Source organism: Pollachius pollachius (genome assembly GCF_949987615.1).
Source record: "Pollachius pollachius genome assembly, chromosome: 6".
Taxonomy (NCBI): Eukaryota; Metazoa; Chordata; class Actinopteri; order Gadiformes; family Gadidae; genus Pollachius; species Pollachius pollachius.
In genome coordinates, this window is record NC_136939.1 from 8,709,429 (window position 1) to 8,727,768 (window position 18,340).

The 18,340-nt window shown below is 42.7% G+C and overlaps 3 protein-coding genes and 1 long non-coding RNA gene across 4 annotated transcripts in view; 1 reads left to right on the forward strand and 3 right to left on the reverse strand.

Annotated features, from left to right (window-relative positions):
* Positions 1 to 1,793, reverse strand: part of LOC307077610 (active breakpoint cluster region-related protein-like) — a gene marked incomplete at its 3' end in the record, with an annotated part of 77,900 nt that extends 76,107 nt beyond the window's left edge. The window contains exon 1 of the mRNA XM_079739040.1: positions 765 to 1,793. Within this exon, the coding sequence (XP_079595166.1) occupies positions 765 to 1,575 (811 nt within the window). The 5' untranslated portion in view covers positions 1,576 to 1,793. The remainder of the gene's footprint in view (positions 1 to 764) is intronic.
* A 1,197-nt stretch (positions 1,794 to 2,990) lies between these two features.
* aspa (aspartoacylase) lies at positions 2,991 to 8,970 on the reverse strand. The gene is made up of 6 exons (XM_079738697.1): positions 8,652 to 8,970; positions 6,895 to 7,090; positions 6,359 to 6,452; positions 6,110 to 6,217; positions 4,416 to 4,525; positions 2,991 to 4,152 (listed from the first exon to the last, which is right to left on the reverse strand). The coding sequence occupies exons 1-6, from the start codon at positions 8,891 to 8,893 to the stop codon at positions 3,961 to 3,963; spliced, it is 942 nt and encodes a 313-aa protein (XP_079594823.1). The 5' UTR covers positions 8,894 to 8,970; the 3' UTR covers positions 2,991 to 3,960.
* Positions 8,971 to 9,501: 531 nt separating this feature from the next.
* Positions 9,502 to 15,518, reverse strand: LOC307077366. Its single transcript, XR_013811936.1, has 5 exons — positions 15,179 to 15,518; positions 14,200 to 14,494; positions 13,963 to 14,093; positions 13,177 to 13,216; positions 9,502 to 13,017 (listed from the first exon to the last, which is right to left on the reverse strand). It is a non-coding gene; the product is annotated as an uncharacterized lncRNA (long non-coding RNA).
* Positions 15,519 to 15,697: 179 nt separating this feature from the next.
* Positions 15,698 to 18,021, forward strand: cUnh11orf54 (chromosome Un C11orf54 homolog). The gene is made up of 8 exons (XM_079737851.1): positions 15,698 to 15,789; positions 15,868 to 15,966; positions 16,106 to 16,179; positions 16,260 to 16,361; positions 16,452 to 16,628; positions 17,154 to 17,303; positions 17,446 to 17,562; positions 17,764 to 18,021. Exons 1-8 carry the CDS (start codon positions 15,723 to 15,725, stop codon positions 17,935 to 17,937), a joined length of 960 nt encoding a protein of 319 aa, XP_079593977.1. The 5' UTR covers positions 15,698 to 15,722; the 3' UTR covers positions 17,938 to 18,021.
* The last annotated feature ends 319 nt before the right edge of the window (positions 18,022 to 18,340 follow it).

Consider the following 18,340-nt stretch of genomic DNA (forward strand, 5'->3'; position numbering starts at 1 on the left):
TGTCTCTGCGTGTGAATGAGGTGTTGAGTCACTAAACGGTCACAGAAATCACACGTAGCCAAAAGAGGAAGTCTGTAGAAAGAGTAAAATGTCTAGCAATTGGGCAGTGTTGGAAATGGCAGGGCAGAATAATATACCCACTGGTTGCACAACATGTATATGCACAAGATGCTGTTGATACAACTAAAACAAAAGGACTATAAACACACACAACTGTAACTATTTTCAAATTAACGTTTATTCAGCGTGACGCATCTGTTTCATGCCTAAACCTCACATGCCGCCGTAATGGAAGTGAAACCGACAGATGCGGGCATTAGCGCTACTTACCCTGAAAGAAAACTACCCTGCTGTGTATCCTGCCGTAGCATTATAACGCAACTCACGCCCTGCAAAACGGGCATTGCTGTCTCTGCCTACTGTTTTATGTTGATTCCAAACTCTGACGCCTTGGATGTTTCTGTTTCATGGTGTTATGATTTTAAGATGATATGCAACATTATGATGAAGCATTGAAGACGTATTTTATGCATACATGATAGTGAATGTAAACAACACATTGTCTGTATGCCTCCTGAAAAGTTGACTAATTTGTCATGTCATAGGGTAGTAGGCATGCACATCTGCATTAACGAATTCAACATCTTCTGGAATCACACAGCACATGGTTGTCTGTTGTACACATGAACTGTCAATCACAGTGCCCCTGTCAATCACAGTGCCCCTGTCAATCACAGTGCCAAGTTGGAAAGGTTGACAAATACCTGCAGAGGAGGAGTCATCGTGCTCGGAGCTGAGATAGCCGTCACTGCGTCTGTCCGGGGTGCTGCTTCCAGAGCCGCGGGACGGTCTGCGGGGCACCTGCATCAATGACGGCGACAGCCTCCCGTCGTCGCTGGAGTCGCCGTCCCTGCTCTGGCGGAATGGACGTAGGGCGTCCCGGAGGCTGTCCTTCACCGCAGTCTTCGGTCCCAATAGGTTACACTTGACAAATTTCTCATTCATTTCCAAATCTTCATACTCGTGGTCACTTTCCTGCCGGTGGTCAATTATGGCGGGCTTACATATGCCAACGCCGTTTCCATCCACCTGAGAGACAACGGTGAGGATCGGGTTCCCTTTCGGCATGCTGGACGTCCTCGGCGGCACCGGGATAGGTTTACCCGCCTTGCGGTTCACCTTGCTCACGGAGCCGATCGGGCTGATAAAATTCCCCTGTGGGTCTCCAACGCCTTTATCCCCTTGTCGCGACTGAAGTTTCCCACTCACGGGCTTTAAACCCTCCGGAGTAGCCTTCGCCATCTTGCTCTTAAACCCAGTATCAGCATTAAAGTTTTCATCTTTACGATCAAACCTTCCCTTGTCGTAACTTCTCTTCTGCCGCGCTATGGTGGTCTGTAGGTAGATCACCTTGAATTTTTCCTCTGAAAGCGCACTCTGGAGCTTTTTGAGGTTGGCTTTGCACTTCTCCAGCTCCGTCTCGACGTCCTCCAGCGAATTTAAATCCATACGAGGAACTTCTCCGTCGGGAAATTCATTCCGCCAGTGCTTTTCGAACTCTTCTTGTTCCCACATCGTCCACGCTGATCTCCGCGGCACCCCTACTCCGTGAATGGTTCGCACCCGTCTCTACCCCCCCACTCCGTCCGTCACTTGCTCCTCTGTGACATATGAACGGTTCAAAACGTCACTGTAATCAACAAAGAGAGTGCACAACCGTCTCACGCAAACGTAGTAGCAGTGGTAGAAGTAGAAGAAGACACACCACACGGGACAACTGTACACCACCTTCACTCACTCAACTGCCAGAAAAGTTGGAGTCTTCCGGTATTGAAGTGCTGATGACGTAGAACCAGTTGAAGATCCGATGAACGGGGATGGCACAGCAGTGATTGATGTCTGATAGAGGTGTTAATGTTGTGTCTATATCGCCCCAAAGCTTGTTCGTGCATGTGAGGCTTTTCATAGAGCCTACAACCAGTTGTTCTCGCTCCCCCTTGAGGTTGTAAAACAATATATTTTGCTTCAAAAATTTATTATAATAATTATTATATATTATAATTATTTTAATCCATAGTATGTGCTGACACACACACACACGCACACACACACACACACACACACACACACACACACACACACACACACACACACACAAACACACACACACACACATACACACACACAAGCACACGCATTTACGCACACGCGCACGCATAGACACAAAAAGACACACAAGATAGTAGGCCAGCAAACACAGATATCCAGATCAGAATTCAAGTCAGTCATTCAGCCAGTACAACGTAATGCTATATGATATGAAGAGAGGACAAAATACATCCCTCTGGGAGAGAGAGAGAGAGAGAGACTAAAATATGGTGAGGTGATGATGCTTGATGATACGCTGAGTAGCCTACCCTGTTGGATCCTCTCCAAGACCTGAAGGATTCACCCCACTTCCACCAAGCGCCCTCTGGCCAGAGCAAACTCATCGATCCGCATGATGTTACCAAGCCCTGATTGGGTTACAGCAATTAGGGGAGAGATGGTTAGGTGCCACGTGACCAACCTGCAGCTCCTGAGACTCCTGTAGTCGTACTACAAACCATCACACACGCCTGACGTCAAAGGATAATGACGATCGATGTTCGATCCGCAAGCATCTAGAAAAGCTTGTCGAACTTTTGCAACTTCTACATGCCTTCATATTAAAATTGATAAATTGATATATCCACACTGTACCAGCCAAAGATAACAGTTTATGTTTAAAATGTACTATCTATGTGTCACTGTATGGATTTGAGGTCTTCGCTTCTATTCTGAAATGTAAAGTGGAGTCTATTGAGAAAAGCCATGTATAGAGCAAGTGTAACGCTGACTGAATTCATTATATTAGTGGGGGTGTGTTGCCCTCTTGTGGCTATAGAAGAAATTAAACATTCGCAAAACTGTCAAGAGTTTAAGTCAAGTGTAGCATGTTGTTCGATTTATTGATCATATCAAATTCAGGATTCAGAAAAGTTAGAATATTTAAAAGGCATATTACTCGAAGTAATGCCTACAGAAAATAGATTTACTACTAAATTACATTGAAAATCTTCAACAGACAACAGACAACACAGGAAAAACATATTAGGTCAAAAATTACATACATCTTCCCTGTTTAACATCTAATACACTAGTATTTCAAAATAACAAACATCATAAAATATGGTATAGAATTGTGCATCCCATTTGCTTACTGAAATAGACATATACTTTACAAATGGTTACAACATACAACACTATACTAACACATTTAAATCTCTATTAAGGCAACAATAGGATAGAACCATAGATGCAAACCCTAGGGTTATCTTTTGGAGGTTTAAAAGTTGCTATTGCAGTTGAAGGCCACAAAAACGTACCAATTTCTTAAATGAGTTCACACTTTTAAGCCAGTGGTCAAAATGTATGTTCACAAATGGCCTTCCTGAGCAGTTATGGAAATAAAGCATTAATATAAATTAGAAATAGATCAGTGGCAGTGTATGATTACTCAGTCATTCATCACAATGACAATGGCGACAGAATTTGACACTAATCACTTTTTCTAAAATGGAAATCATGTGCAAATAACAATAGTAGCATAAATAGTTACCACGACAATGTAGTCTGAACTTCAAACCCATTTACAAAAGGACCTAATCAACACTCCCTCGGGTTTCTTGCATAGTTAATTAGTGCTCTTTGCAAGATATGCATAGCAAAATTAGACAGGAGCGATGAAACTTTTCTGTCAAGATTATAACGATGAAAAACACACAGACACACACACACATATATTATTTTAAAAAAAACCATGGAGGAAATAAAACATTTAAAATCAAAAAAATTATTGCTTAGTATTTTTCAAATCTCCAAACGCCAAAGTTTTCATGCTTCTTCAATCCGATTAGCATGAAACCACAGGTTTTTCTTTTACACTTTCCTGATGGCGTTGGCGGCCAACGTTTCTCTTCTCGTGGTCACGAAGGCCTGCTGCTTCTCATAATAGGCTGCCTCGTTGATGAAGGTGGGGTACACGGCGCCCGCCCCCTCGTAGGGAATGGTCTTGCCGTCAAAGGTTTGGAACATTGGGTCGCCCGGGGTCAGGGGCTCCCAGTCACAGTCCTGGAACCGCCACGGCAGGGGAAATAAACAAGAGAGAGAACAATTAACCAATTTGTTGCATAAACAACCTGCTAGCCCACACATTCTTCCATCCACTCATAGACTTCCTCCTCCAGAGTCATGAAAGCTAGTATGGGAACTGTGAGTTTACCATTACTCATTAATGGCAGGTGTTTGTTAATAAGTGATTGTAATCCGCTTTAGATGAAAAGCTAAACGACACAGTAGTAAATAGTATGTGACGTGTCGGGGGGGTTATTTACCTGTAGATTGGGGTGAACCATGGCGATAATGTTGCCATTGGCGTCTCTGGGGTAATCCATCCTTTCAGAGACTTTGAAGACATCTACTGTGCATGGAGGGAATTCAACACCTGGACAAACAAACACACAATATTCTTTATTTTTCTTAATCATATATATATACCTAAAGATGGTATCAACTACATTAATAATAAGAATAAGAATAATAATGCATTTTATTTATGGGCGCCTTTCTTGACACTCAAGGTCACCTTACAAAATCAAACATTCATAAATTATTACAAAATTACTAGTACAAATAATATTTTCTTTGCACTATACTCCCTCTCTATAAGAGACATTTAATAATGTTGGAGCTATGCACTCGTAAGAATTAATTGTAAAACATGTATTTATTTTGTTTGCTTAATATAAAATTATATGACTATTTTATGTTTACTTTCTCGTTTGTATTATAAATTAAAGTTAATTTGAGTTTTCTTATGCTTTTGTTTTGAAATTATTACTACCTATATATAGAGGTAGGCGGGCATAGGTAAGACAGGCACTGGGAAGGGTCATGGTTTTTTACCAGCTGTACGAGAGAGACAAAGGAGATGAGGCGGCCAGTTCCCACTGTTGCACATTTGTTTTGTTTGCTTGGAAGATTGGAAAATAAACCTTCAGAAACCCAAATTCACGACTGGACAGTTGACTCTTTTCCCTGCACTGCGTAAGATTCGTGCCCCTGGTGCCTCAGTGGTTATTTTGATTACGTTGCTTTGTTTGATTTCTTAATTTTCAAGTTATTGTTTTATTGAGGACGAATCGGCACTACAAATAAGCTTTTTGGGACTTTTCAGAACTCCCTTACAAATATTGTTAATGTATTGAAGAGATGCTAGCATCCCCTCAAAACAAAGAAGGCACAAAGCTCCAAAATGCTTCTAATGAATCATAATATACCAATCACAAAATCCATCAAGAAATAGCCTAAAAGGATTAACTGCAGAATCTACTTATTGGCCGATATTTAGCAGAGTCATTTTGAACATAAAACAAAGCCGGGGATGTAATTTCCCAGTATAGCTGATAATAAACATCCCACAGAACAAAACGAGCTGTTCCTTCAAAGTCGAGAACAGGAGAAGCAATTCATGAAGCTAGAATAGCCTGTTTAGCAGCTCCAGCATGGTGCGCTCTCACAACAGCAGATTAGCAAAGCATTGGCAGCAGGCCGGCCCCAACGACATGGAAACGAACCAAGTCCGAACAAACTTGCTTTTCAGCAGCCACTCATCTAAAGGAAAGGGCCTAACGTGACTGTTGTTTGGAGCAGAACACGCAGAACAGAACTACCTAGGAGTTTCAAGCATTGTTCCACTTTTTGTCTCGTTTTGTTTTGATGCAGGGAAGGGAACGGGGAAGCGGTAATGCAGAATACAAATAAAATGCAGATCATTTTGGAAAGCATGATCTGCTTTCCAAAGCAGCTTAGGTGGCTTTTGGCGTCAGTCAATTTTATTTCTTGCAGACCGCTCGGTTCTTGCAAGAAGAGGGGACTTTAACTAATTAGATTAAAAAAAATATTTTGTCATCTTCAGACGTTTATATTTCCTGCCAACTTGTCTGTTCTTGCAAGACACAAGACAATGTTTAGCAATATCGCAGAGTGGCTCCCGCCATTGTGTGCAAGCACAGACAGCCACCTTTACCTTCATTAAATAATTCAATAAAGTCCAGGGCGTGTTTCAATATGATCCTCATGGCTTCAAAGATGTTGCTCCTCAGAACACCTTGAGGTTGAGGGCCTACCTCCAAACCTGCAACAAAAAAACAAACACACATTAGCGTGGCTATATACTTTTAGGTGACACGGGGAGACGATCCATGGTGTCACGATGCAGGGTCCCCAAGGTTAAAGGAGGCGTCGGGGTGCCCTTCAGGCTCTGCTAAGCACTCACCGACAGAGTGTTTGGCCACAGATCGGGCTGTGGCGTACTTCAGGCCCGGGTCTTCGTTCAGCAGTACGGGACAGCTGTCTGGTGCGATGGCCTTCTGCAGGACAGAACCAGAACAGGTATTCTCAACTATGTAACTATTAACTGTTTATATGGAGGGTTGTGGTGGGTGTGACTGATAGTACTGTTTCTTAGTTGTTTCCCTAAGGTTGCCTTTACTGTTTTTCCTCATTATTTCTCAAGGACAAAAGAGTTGCCAGAAAATGTATTATTTTTTAGGGTTCTTGGATGGTTGACCCTTTCAGCTGATGCATCAGTTGCTTTAGCACACAAGTCGGCCGATGATTATGTAAGAAGCTCTGAGTCACTTAGGCTTTCTTAAGCAACTCCCATTTTGGAGAACATTCAGTCATTTATGAACAGAAAGTCAAGCTTCATTACCCTCTGTAGACTGAAACCCCCACATCAAACCGATCTCAGATACAAACACTGATTGCAGAAGGAGTTAATACTAGTTAATATTAACCCATAATGGTCACCTTGATGTAGTTCATCATCTGCAGGTTGAAGTGGTCTTTGGAGCTTTCCAGTATGAGCGTACAGCCCATGTTGGAGGTGGTGTTGTGGAGGTCAAAGATCACATCATAGGCCTCCGAGCTTCCTTTAGGTCCGAACAGCCTGTTAATTTCCTGGGCTCTTTGCACCTCGTAGGGCAAATCCTTCCCATTTGGGGCGCTGGGTAGAATAGAAATAACTAGTTGAGCAATTCTTTATAATGTCAATTTAACCAATAAACAAAGCTTATCAGCTTACTGTGAACGGGCAAAGAGCGAATAACTGAGTGTCAATGATTGGTACAAGGTTATCTAGTCTAAAAGAATAGGCTTTACAAGCACCAGTTTAGGCTACAACCAAAAAGTAAGAGTTACAGATTCCTAACAAAGAGGTACTCAGTACAAAACAACCAGAATTTTCGATCTTCTTCTAGCTCTAATAATAAACCTTCAAACCTGAAAGGGAAAAAAGATGGAGAATTATCATGAAAGCAAATGTAGTGACTAATCCAACAGTATGCTTACTGTAAGAAAAATAATGGCGAATAATGAGGCTCTGCATTATGGAACAGCGTGTTTTTCAACCTGAAGAAATGAAATCCGCATGACGATTTCCAAATGTCTTCGGTCTTAAAAAAGACACGGAGAAGGAGAAAGAAAAGAAAAGAAAAAAAAGACAAAAGTAGCCTGGTAGCTTCCGTAGAACGGGACACATTGTTCCAGCGTCTCCCACACCTGGTTTCCCCTCAATATCTGGTATTTTCTAGCTTGTAATGGGACCACAATATGGAAACATTCGGTGGGCTTTGTTAACGTATAGTATCATTTAAATTGGAATTATTATTGGCTAATTCACGCCAATCAAACAAACAAAAGATAATAAAATACACACACACACACACACACACACACACACACACACACACACACACACGTGCGGGCAGACCCACGTGAGAAAAACACGCTCAAGGAACAGTGTTAAGGATAAAGGGTACAGGACATTAATCTATTTTTAATTCCAGGACTGTTTTGATGTTGCTAATCTTCCGAGTCAGCCACCATTTCCCAACAGTTGGACGCTGAAGCGTGTGCCTTATTCCGAATAATCTCCTTAGAGATCCAATGAACGGGACGACAGCTGTAGCCCCAAAGACATCCCCAAAATATCAGCGATTAAAACAACGTCCGTCAAAATGGAGTGGACTGTTTGGATGCAGTGTAGGATTGACATGTTTGTTTGTGTGTCAGGCTGCTTTATTTACGCTCTACTTCACGAGAACGATGGAAAAGTCATCCGTCATTTGAAACTCAGTCCCGTTCTGCTCACGTTTTCGGCCTGGCTCCGAACTGGCTCTGCTCAGCTGTTCGGATGGAACCGGAGCTGTAGCGCTGGTCGTGTGGTACTAGGCCCCCTGATAATGCTTTTTGAATCAATCACCCTATGAAAACATAGAAATGATCGTAGGCCTATCTCAAACGCTATGGGCATTGCTGTTGAATAATAATGACAAGGTCTATAACCTTTAGAGGACCTGGTTAAGCTGCTATTTTGACGTCTCACATCTAACAATGATTATCAATAGCACACACTAGTGTATTCAGTGTGATTGTATGGATCAACTACGATGTTGTTTTGCCAAGGCAACCTGTCTGTAGGTAAACTACAGTATCGCAGGCACGAACATCCACTGGAGGTAACGATAGCCTAATAACGCAGTATCACTAGAATGTATCACGTTTACCTGAGATTCTCTGTTGTAAATGCCCGGTTGAGATCTGTATCCACGTATCTGGAGCATTTCTCCACTGCCTTTGGGTTGGTAATGAAGGGTTGCGTTTCGACCCCCTTCCTCTGTATCTCTTCTCTGCTGTTCATCATCCATAGGTTTACAAGTGTCACTCCGGACATTTCATTTCCATGGGTGCCTCCGAATATAGCGACTCTTCTTGCCTCATTGAAGCTGGCCACGTTATTTGAAGACATGTTGCGGACAAAATAGTTCGTTGGTAAAATACAATTTAGTGGAGCTCACCCACTGGCGGAGTAAAAAGCTGTGCTGTCGTTTCTTAGACGCTACTGAGAGAAGTCCTACTATACACTTACATAATTCGGCCGCTGGGCTATTATGGCCACTCGTAGCACATAACACTGTTGTGTTCAGGATCGGAGCTGTGCTTTGGTGTACGCCCATTCCCTCTGTCCCGCCCCCTCTTTCCCATTCGCTGATGCATCCAAATGACACCAAGTTTAAATATTATGACAGCTGATATTGGCATTCTTGCCATTCTGTAGCTAAATGTATCATGTATTTTCATACAAAAAATAAATAGAAATTTCAATATCTTACAAATAATTTCCTAATGTAATTAAACAAAAAATATTGGTTGTCTTTTCCCTTCTAATATGAAAAAAACATTCAAATGTTCACGCTGACCTAATGATTCAGTTAGGTCTACCATTCAATTCTAGCATGATTTTGATTTTTAAAAGGAAATGGATGTAGGCCTTAAATCCAAAGGGAAGCTTTTTGAAAAGTAGGCTATGTAGCACATTGGTTAATGGCTGTTTAGTCTCAGAAAATATAAGAAAAATAAGATAAGAAATCTTTATTGTCCATTTAATTTTTCATAAAATGAAAATATGTCGTCAGCAACCTGGCAACACACTAAAAAAAGACGTTGCACAGTATAAAACACTGTACACAGCATAAAATAGAATAGAATACATTTTCAGCAAATGATGTGAGAACACTCTCATTGAGTGACTTGTAGGCCGTGGTCTACAGGTGTTTGCTGGCATGGTCATTTCATTCACCAACCTACTTGACGTGCACTCAAATATAGAGCTTTTATTCAATAAATAAAGCTGAAGGAATTCAATGAAAGGTTACCCTAAAATAAGCATTTATAAAATAAAGACCTTAACTGCTCTGAATGTGACGCAAACATAAGAATCGAGTAGAGTCTTGAATTCACAAATCCAGAACACATCACTCCACAAAGATGGGTCCATATTCTGGGAACTTCAAATTCCTGAAAATGTTGATATAAGAAACCAACATAAACCTCTCATGTCAATATTGATTCTGTGTCAAGAAAGTCCTGCCCTTGATTAAAGAGAGGCCTCCTCTTGAGGGCCTTTTTCTTATAACGCCTGGGAGAACTTGACTCATGATGATTCTGTGTCCGGCTCTCGGGCGGCACGGCGTCTTGTGACGTAACCTCTGCCCAGTGACCCGAGTGCTGGGCCTCAATCGCCCTGGGGTCAGTGGCTGCCTCAATCTGGTCCATTACTCTCCCATCCTTCTTTTTGTTTTTCTTCTTTTTCAAACGCGACTCTGTTTCCGTGGTCCAGTGTTGTAGTGGTTCAGTGGTGGTTCTTATGTTCTGTTCTGGCACGTCTGAGCCACATGTCCCGACTCCGCTTGTATTCTTCTGCCTCTTACTGCCCGTTTTCTTCTTCACGGTAGCGCCATCGTTAGGAATTGCCGCATTGCCGGCTTGTGTGGCGTCTGTGTCCACTACAGATGAACATCGTCGGGGTGAGACGACGACGGAGTCGGTAGGCGTGGTTACCCCCGATTCATCTCGTGCTTCAGTCGGGTAGCTCCCTTGAGAAGGGGGGCGAGTGTTCTTTTTACATTTCTTTTTCTTTATCAGTACAGTGGTCTCAATATCGTCTGGAGTCTCCCTATCCACCTCCACAGGTGATTCTGACTCCCTGTCCGCCTTATCTTTCATCTTCTTCTTCTTCCTCACTGTGTCATCACCAGCTTCTGCTGAGCTCCTAACAGTCAGCACGCTGCCCTCACACTCCTCGTTAACCCTTGAAGCATCTCTCTCTCGTTTTTTTTTCTTTTTTGTCTCGACTATCAGAGACTCCATCAGTGTTTCGCCATTTTCCACAGGTTCCGTGTCAACGTCACAAGTGCTGATTTTGTTTTTTTTGGGAGGATTTTCCATCATGTCATCACTAAGGAACGAATAGTGCCGCTTCCTGGTTTTTTCACGCGCAGAAGTCACGCCGCTGCCCTTGACCACTAGTGTGTCCTCACACATTGCGTGTCGAGTTGTTTCAGACATTTTCTTCTTCCTGCGTTTCTTCCTCTGACATTCAACCTCTCCGTCTGCAGGGTGTTTGAAAGAGGAATGCTCACTCTCCATGTGATCTGCCTCTGGGTTGGTTTCAGGGTCTTCACGGCAGGGGGCAATCTTGTCCTTTTTACTTTTCCCTTTTTTAAACCCTGCTGTAGTTTCAGCCAGAGTACTGGTCTCGTGAGTAGAAGCTGTGTCCGCAACTTTCAACTCTCCCTCTGTAACAACACCATTTGTCCTTGATTTCTTCTTCTTGCTCTTTTTCCTTGGTTTCAATATATCTTCTAACGGGTCCATTGCACAGTCCAAGCTATGGTTGCTGTTGATGGTCATGGTGGACTCTGATGTTCTCTGGGAAACATCAAAAGTCTCTAGAGCAGGGCAAGGCTCATCTAATGGAATGTTTATTTCCTCCCCTGATGCGACTTTACGTTTATTTTCTTTTATCCTCTTTTTTATTTTCCTTTGCTCCTCATCGTCACAGTTGTTGTTGTTGATGGTCGTGCCTGAGTCTGCGGTTCCCTGTGAAACATCGGAAGGCTCTAAAGCAGGGCAAGGCCCGTCTAATGACACATTAATTTCCTCCCCCTCTGGGAATCTAGGTTTCTTTTCCTTTTTCCTCTTTTTTCTTTTCCTGTGCTCATCGTCATCATCGTTGTTGGTGGTCATGGCTGACCCTGACTGTGAAATATCAGAAGTCTCTAAGGCAGGACATGGCCCATCTAAAGACATGTGGATTTCCTCGTCCTCAGTGACTTTACGTTTCTTTTCCTTTTTCTTCTTCTTTCTTCTTGTGTGCTCCAAATCAACGTCATCGTTGTTGATGCTCATGGCGGACCCTAACATTCTCTGTGAAAAATCGGAAGCCGCTGAAGCGTCATCCTCCAAAGCAACTCCCTTGTCTGCAGGGTGTTTGAAAGGGTTCCCACCCTCAGTGTTCCCTGACTCTGGGATGGGTTCAGGGTCTTCTGAGCAGTGGACCATCTTGTCCTTTTTCCTCTTTTGTTTTTTAAACCCTACTGCGGTTGGTTCAGTCAGTGTACTGGTCTCGTTTGTAGAAGCTGTGTCCACAGTGTTGACCTCTCCCTCTGTAACAACACCATCTGTACTCGGTTTCTTCTTCTTGCTTATTTTTTTCCTTCTCCATAGATCTTCTAACTGGTCCCCTAAGGGATTCAAGTTTTGGTCGTGGTTGATGATCATGTCGGAGCCTGACGTTGGCCTTGAGGCCAAAGCAGGGCCTGGCCCGTCTAATGAAATGTTGATTTCCTCTTCCTCTGTGAATTTACCTCCTTTTCCTTTTTTCCTCTCTTTTCTTTTCCTATGCTGCTCATCAGTGTTGTTTTCATGTTCGTCGGGCACGCCAGGGGCGCACTCAACCGCTACCTCAACACTCTCACTAATTATTTTCTTGCTCTCGTTAGTCCCACTCGTCTTTGTTTTACTCAGATCAGGACTCCTGCAAACGCTAGCCCTCGCCACATCGGGTTGTCTGTTGCCAGCACTGATGTTGTCGCCTGTGCACGGCATTTCAGGAGGAGGGGTTACCTGTTGTACAGGCGTAACGTCTGAGGTGGGGTCCTTCTGCAAGACCAGCCCGCTTGGCTCCTCTACCATGGCGCCACTGCCTGCCGCAGACTCAAAGCCTAGATGATCTTCGGGTTGGGATGACGCCGTGCTCCACTCCTCCCCTGGTGGAGCAGGGTGTGGTGAGGAACTGGGTCTGTTCTTGTCATGACATCCGATTTCATCGACAGGCTGAGCTCCAAGTCCTCTTACTCCTTTAGCTCGGGGACTCGTCCTTCTAAGCGTGGCACGAGAGCCCGTTCCATCGACAGGCTGAGTGCCAAGTCCTCTTGCTCTTTTAGCTCTGTCACTTGTTCTTCCAGTCTTGGCTTGAGATCCAGGTTCCTCAACAGGCTGAGTACAACGTCCCTTTACTCCTTTAGCTGGAACACTCCCCTGCCCCTGAGGGCACTGGCCTTTCCTCGATTTAACGAAGAAATCATTCGACTGCAAGATGTAAACATAGATATTTATTTTTAAGGCGCTGTTTAGCACAATAGGAGGGACCTCTCAATTGAATCAAAGGCAGTAGATCAAATGAAAAGGGATAGATCTCCCAAATAGACAACCAAAAAGTTTTTCTGCAAGATTACTGTTGCTCCTTACCACAACTTTGATGCCTTCCTCATCCGATGTTTCGTTCCCCCTGTGCAAGAAAAGATTGTTTTTAAAATCATAAAGGACAAGTATATTTCTTAACCTGATCTAGGAATTAGCAGTGCTACTATGCAATAGCAGAATATCTAGAGGGGAGGGGCAAGGACGGATTAACATGACCAAGGGCCCTGGACACAAACCAGCCATGGACCCCTACCAACACGCAAATACAAGCACTAGCACGCCGAATTTGGTCGCATATAACTCATGCAATCCACAATCACACACATTATAATCGGCGCGCAGCCAGGAGAGAGAGAGAGAGAAAATAGTGCCAGCCGCTCGTCTTAACGGCAGAAAATGGAATCTGTCAGGTTAATTTCATGACTTTAAAAGCACCTACTGACTTCCTCTAACGAATTAACGAGTCAAAATGTAGAGATGGACGCTATTTCTTGTACCAGGTACTTTAGTGTCTTTTTCTCTTTCTTTTACTCTATGCCGACCCGCTGGCCTGGGCCCCGGACATGTGCCCACTTTGCCGATGCGGTAATCCGTCATTGAGGAGGGGCAAGAGGCTGGGCCAAACACCAGAAAGTGAATGGGGTTAACTTCTGCCTTGTTTCCTTCGATATTCTACTGAAGATAAACTAATTTGCTCCGGTGGATGAAGCTTTCGGAAGTGTGTTTCTACACTGTGTTGATTTGAAACCTTCACAGAAACTGAAAACAAATATGAAGCGAGTCTGCCATCAGACCTTATACTAAACAATTAAATTATTTAGAAATACACACTCAGACAATGGCGACAATGATTCATCCGCATCCATGTAAAGAGCCGGTAAACAAGTCGCTCGGACATATAGTTTTTGGTTAACTCTGTGCCACAACTGGATGCATTTGAAGAAGCCTCCGACAGCGGTGGTCTGTTGACAAAAATAAACAAAAACAATTTAAAAATAACCAAGATAACAAACAAACAGTAAACAAAACAATTTACATTTAAAAGGGTGTTAAGGCGAGAAAACTTACCTTAACTTTAGCCTCTTGCTGGATGTTTGAAAAAAGGCTTCTCTTCAATGAAGGCAAGGTTGTATTGAAACTATTCCCTTCGAAGAAGGGAGACCGAAATGCTTGGAATGCCCACTTATTTTTCCCCTTGAGATTCTTGCTTCTGGCAGAGGAGCGGGCTGGCTGAGCAACGGACGATAAGCTTTCACCTCCACTTTCTTCACTGGCTGTTGTGGCTTCTGACCGTGTGCTTCGACGATATCGGCGCGCCCGTGACACCGGGACTTGAGTAAGGATCGGATGTTCGATCGATTCACTGAAAAGACAAAGTGGTAAACTATTTACAAACATATAGCAACACTCAGGGGCGTAGGAATGAGTTTAACATTTGGGGGGACACATATCGGAAACCTGACAGATCCGTTAATGGTTTGAACAGAAATATGTCATAAATTAACTACACTGAAAAAATTCACAAATATATTTTATTCTACTAAAAAGATACATTTGTAAATGTAAAGGAAAACACATTTTGAATGGCAGTAATGAACTGAAAAATATATAATCAATTCTTTAATTGCTCAATCATCCAGTTTTTTAGAATAAGAAGCGGTGACAAGACGCTGTGTTGCGCTTTCAAAATAAAATAAAATATTTTTCTCCCCCGGTATAATTTTTAGGTGGGGCAAATGCGCCTGTCTCCAATATTGGAGGGGACACGTCCCCTCCGTCCCCCCCGGTTCCTACACCCTTGGCAACACTGGTGTGTTGTTGATGATGATGCATTAACACGTTTCAAGCTACACAAGACCCAGATCCACACACACACCCCCCCCCCCCCCCCCCCCCTTCCCCCCCACACACACCCCTAGACCCCAACACACACACACACACAATGAGAGGGGAAAGGAAAGTGAGAGCGAGATTTACATCTATTTTTCTTATTAGGTTACTTACAGTTGTAATATAGTTTCTGTATCTACATACACATTTATAATACCTGTTGCCGGCCGTGACCAGGGATTCTTCTGAAGAGTTACCAAGCATACATTGCGAAGCCTCAAAATATGCCGATATTTCCTCGATCATTTCAGAAGTAGGGTTCTCAACAATGACCGAAGAGGACTGACCAGGTGGCAGGTCATCATCATCGCTTTGAGTAGATTCCACAACGTTATTAGTATCTTCCATCGTCTGGCAAATTATAAATGACAAATGAGAGAACTGTAGAAGATGTAATACGGTTTATCGCCTGTGTATTTTGGTCGGCTCTTCGTTGCTGTAATAGCAAATGATCAACCAAAGCAGACATAAATAACATACTTAAGGGCCTAAATTAAGGATAACTTGAGTTTATCCTCCTTGGTGCAACGGCCAACATAACACACGGAAACACATGTGGTAAGTTAACCAGGAAGTGAAACATACAGTAGGCGTGTGCAACAAGGATCTGACCAATCAGCTACCGAGAACCGTATAAATATGGGCTTTTCCTTTTTCCTGCCTGATTTGACTCCAGTCAGTGTACTTTTCGCAAGTAAGAAATGGCAGCTATAGCCAAGACCGAAAAGAAAAAGTTACATTGTCCAGCTCTAGAGGAACTGTGCAATGGTAATGCATTGTTTTAATTACATGTTTTCAAAATATTATGACAAATACGTATTCAATGTATTTGTTACTGTTTTGCAGTATTGGAGTCGGGGTTAAACAAAAATTTTGCTGACGTTCAAGTTGGTGTTGTCGACTGTCCAGACCTGACCAAAGTGCCATTTCATTTTCCGGTCAAAGGTCAGTTATTGGAGCTATTGCGTCGATCTATGTGCAGCTCTCAAATGTATCTAACTACCTAGTCAGAATGCATGCTAAAAACCTTTCTTTCGTCCAAAACAACAATGACCACCTGCTATATTTCATTTCCATAATCTAGGCTTGTGCGGGAATCCTCGTATTACTGATGTTGGCGGTGTACCATATCTCGTTCCTCTGGTACAGAGGCACAAGGTACTTTCACCAGTCATAAGTTTCCTTAGTTGTGCTCCAATTAAAAAAGTGAAAACCAAATCCTCTCTTTCCATCTCAAGGAGTACGACATGAACACTGTATCTAAAGAGGTGGAACTTCCAGGAGCATTCATCCTCGGTGCTGCAGCTGCACCTTCTAGAGTTGTTGGAATGAACGCAGAAGTATAGGTCTATTACTATACAAAAAAATATTTATTTTTTTACTATAAATCTGTGGTGTAGTAGTTATTAATCGAGCAATGATTTCCACAGTTCATGCCCCTGGTCAAGACAGAGACAGAGGGAAGACCTGCAGTGAATGGCAGCTACTTCTCCTCCATCAATCCAGCCGATGGCAAGTGCCTACAAGAAAAGTATAGCGACACATTCCCAGGCTGCCAGTTTGGGCTGATGGGCAATCTGTATGCTTGTGAAGGAAAACCTGGAAAGGTGAGCTGAATTAGTTTTCCCGCCTAAATAATTACAATGTAAAAAATGTTTTGCATACATTTGCCCTTATAACATTGAGTCCTCTGTTAAATCTCTTTTTTTATAATACAAATTGTTTGTCGTCAAATGATAATTTGTTGCATCGTTTTCAGCCGACACAGCAGATTAAATGCCAAGATAGGATTTGAATACAGTTTATTACACATGTTACAAATACAGTATGTGTAGTATGTTATATGTAGGTTTAAAACATTAGCTACCAATAACCAGTTCTTCCCTGCATTGGGCTTCCTTCACGATTACATTTGTCACTTGTCCCCTGCTGAACTCCCATCCCTAAGTGGAAGCCCTCTCTGGTTATGTATTAATGTTAACGGCACGACTTTCAAGTAAATAACAGAGGGCCCCCTCCTCTAAGCTTTGGACACACATTAACGGAAAGTAAAACTCTTGCCAAAAGTGGTGGTGACGCCATTGGGAATGCTCCATTCATCTTAACCTCTCCTCTACGTCTGCCTAAACCAGGTCATAGAGGTGAGGGTCAAAAGAAGAACTGGGGAGGACAGCCTGGTCACTGCCATGAGGAAGACTCTCAAAGTCCACTACCCCGATAAAAACCTGGCTCTTGGTGGCACCTTTATCATCCAGAAAGGAAAAGCAAAAATTCACATAATGGTATGAGAAAAACAACAATATTTCTGTGTTATTCCCAAATCTTATGTCATCAAATATGTTGATCATTTGCCCTTTTCCTTTTGCCTCATCACATTCGGATGAAGTTTACTTTGTTTTTGTCTACTTATGATTGCTCTCACAGCCAAGAGAGTTTTCCGTCTGTCCCCTAAACACAGACGACGAGGTAAACGATTGGTTGAAACACTACGAGATCGACGCACCAATCATCTGTCTGTCTGTGTTTGTATCTAAAGACCCGGTGAGTAAAGGGTTTTTCCATTTTTAACAGAATTGTCTGTTGAATAACCATCAATAGTTTATTTTCAACTACTGGCAGCATCATTTACAACTCCACATGCATGCAGTATTTATTGTCATCCATGCACTTTGAATACGTTTTTGTGATGAAACTGATGTCAGAATCTTCGATTTGTCTTTTGTTTGTCCATCTGGCAACCAGGGGCTTGACCTGCGTGTGGAGCACACCCATTGCTTCAGCCATCACGGTGAAGGGGGTCATTATTATATAGATACCACACCTGACATGGTGGAGTATGTGGGCTACTTCCTACCTGCTGAATACCTCTACCGCATCGACCGGCCACAGGAGTCTCATGCCATTGGACGTGACTGAAAAAAAAGGAACCTTCATTGTGTTCACGATTCTAACGAGCACTAATCTTTTAATAAACCTCACATTCAATTGATAAACATGTAATATATACGTGATGGTGTCAAAATCATTTCAAATAAGACATTTCTGGATTGTACTGCATTCATTCATCGCTACATTTTATCAGCCTAGTGATACCCTACTGAAGTCCAGAGTTTAAATTCTGTTTCTGCAGATATGCATTCTGAAATGCAAACTTGAACATCTGGATGGTCTCATGGTGAAACTTACATTTCATGTCAAACAAGTTCAACTTTTGTATATGATGGTTGCCACCTGTTTCTCCAGTTGGCTAACGGATACTTAAAATAAACGAACACTTGAAATCCGAGTGTTTGCTCTTCAAATATCTATTATGCAACAT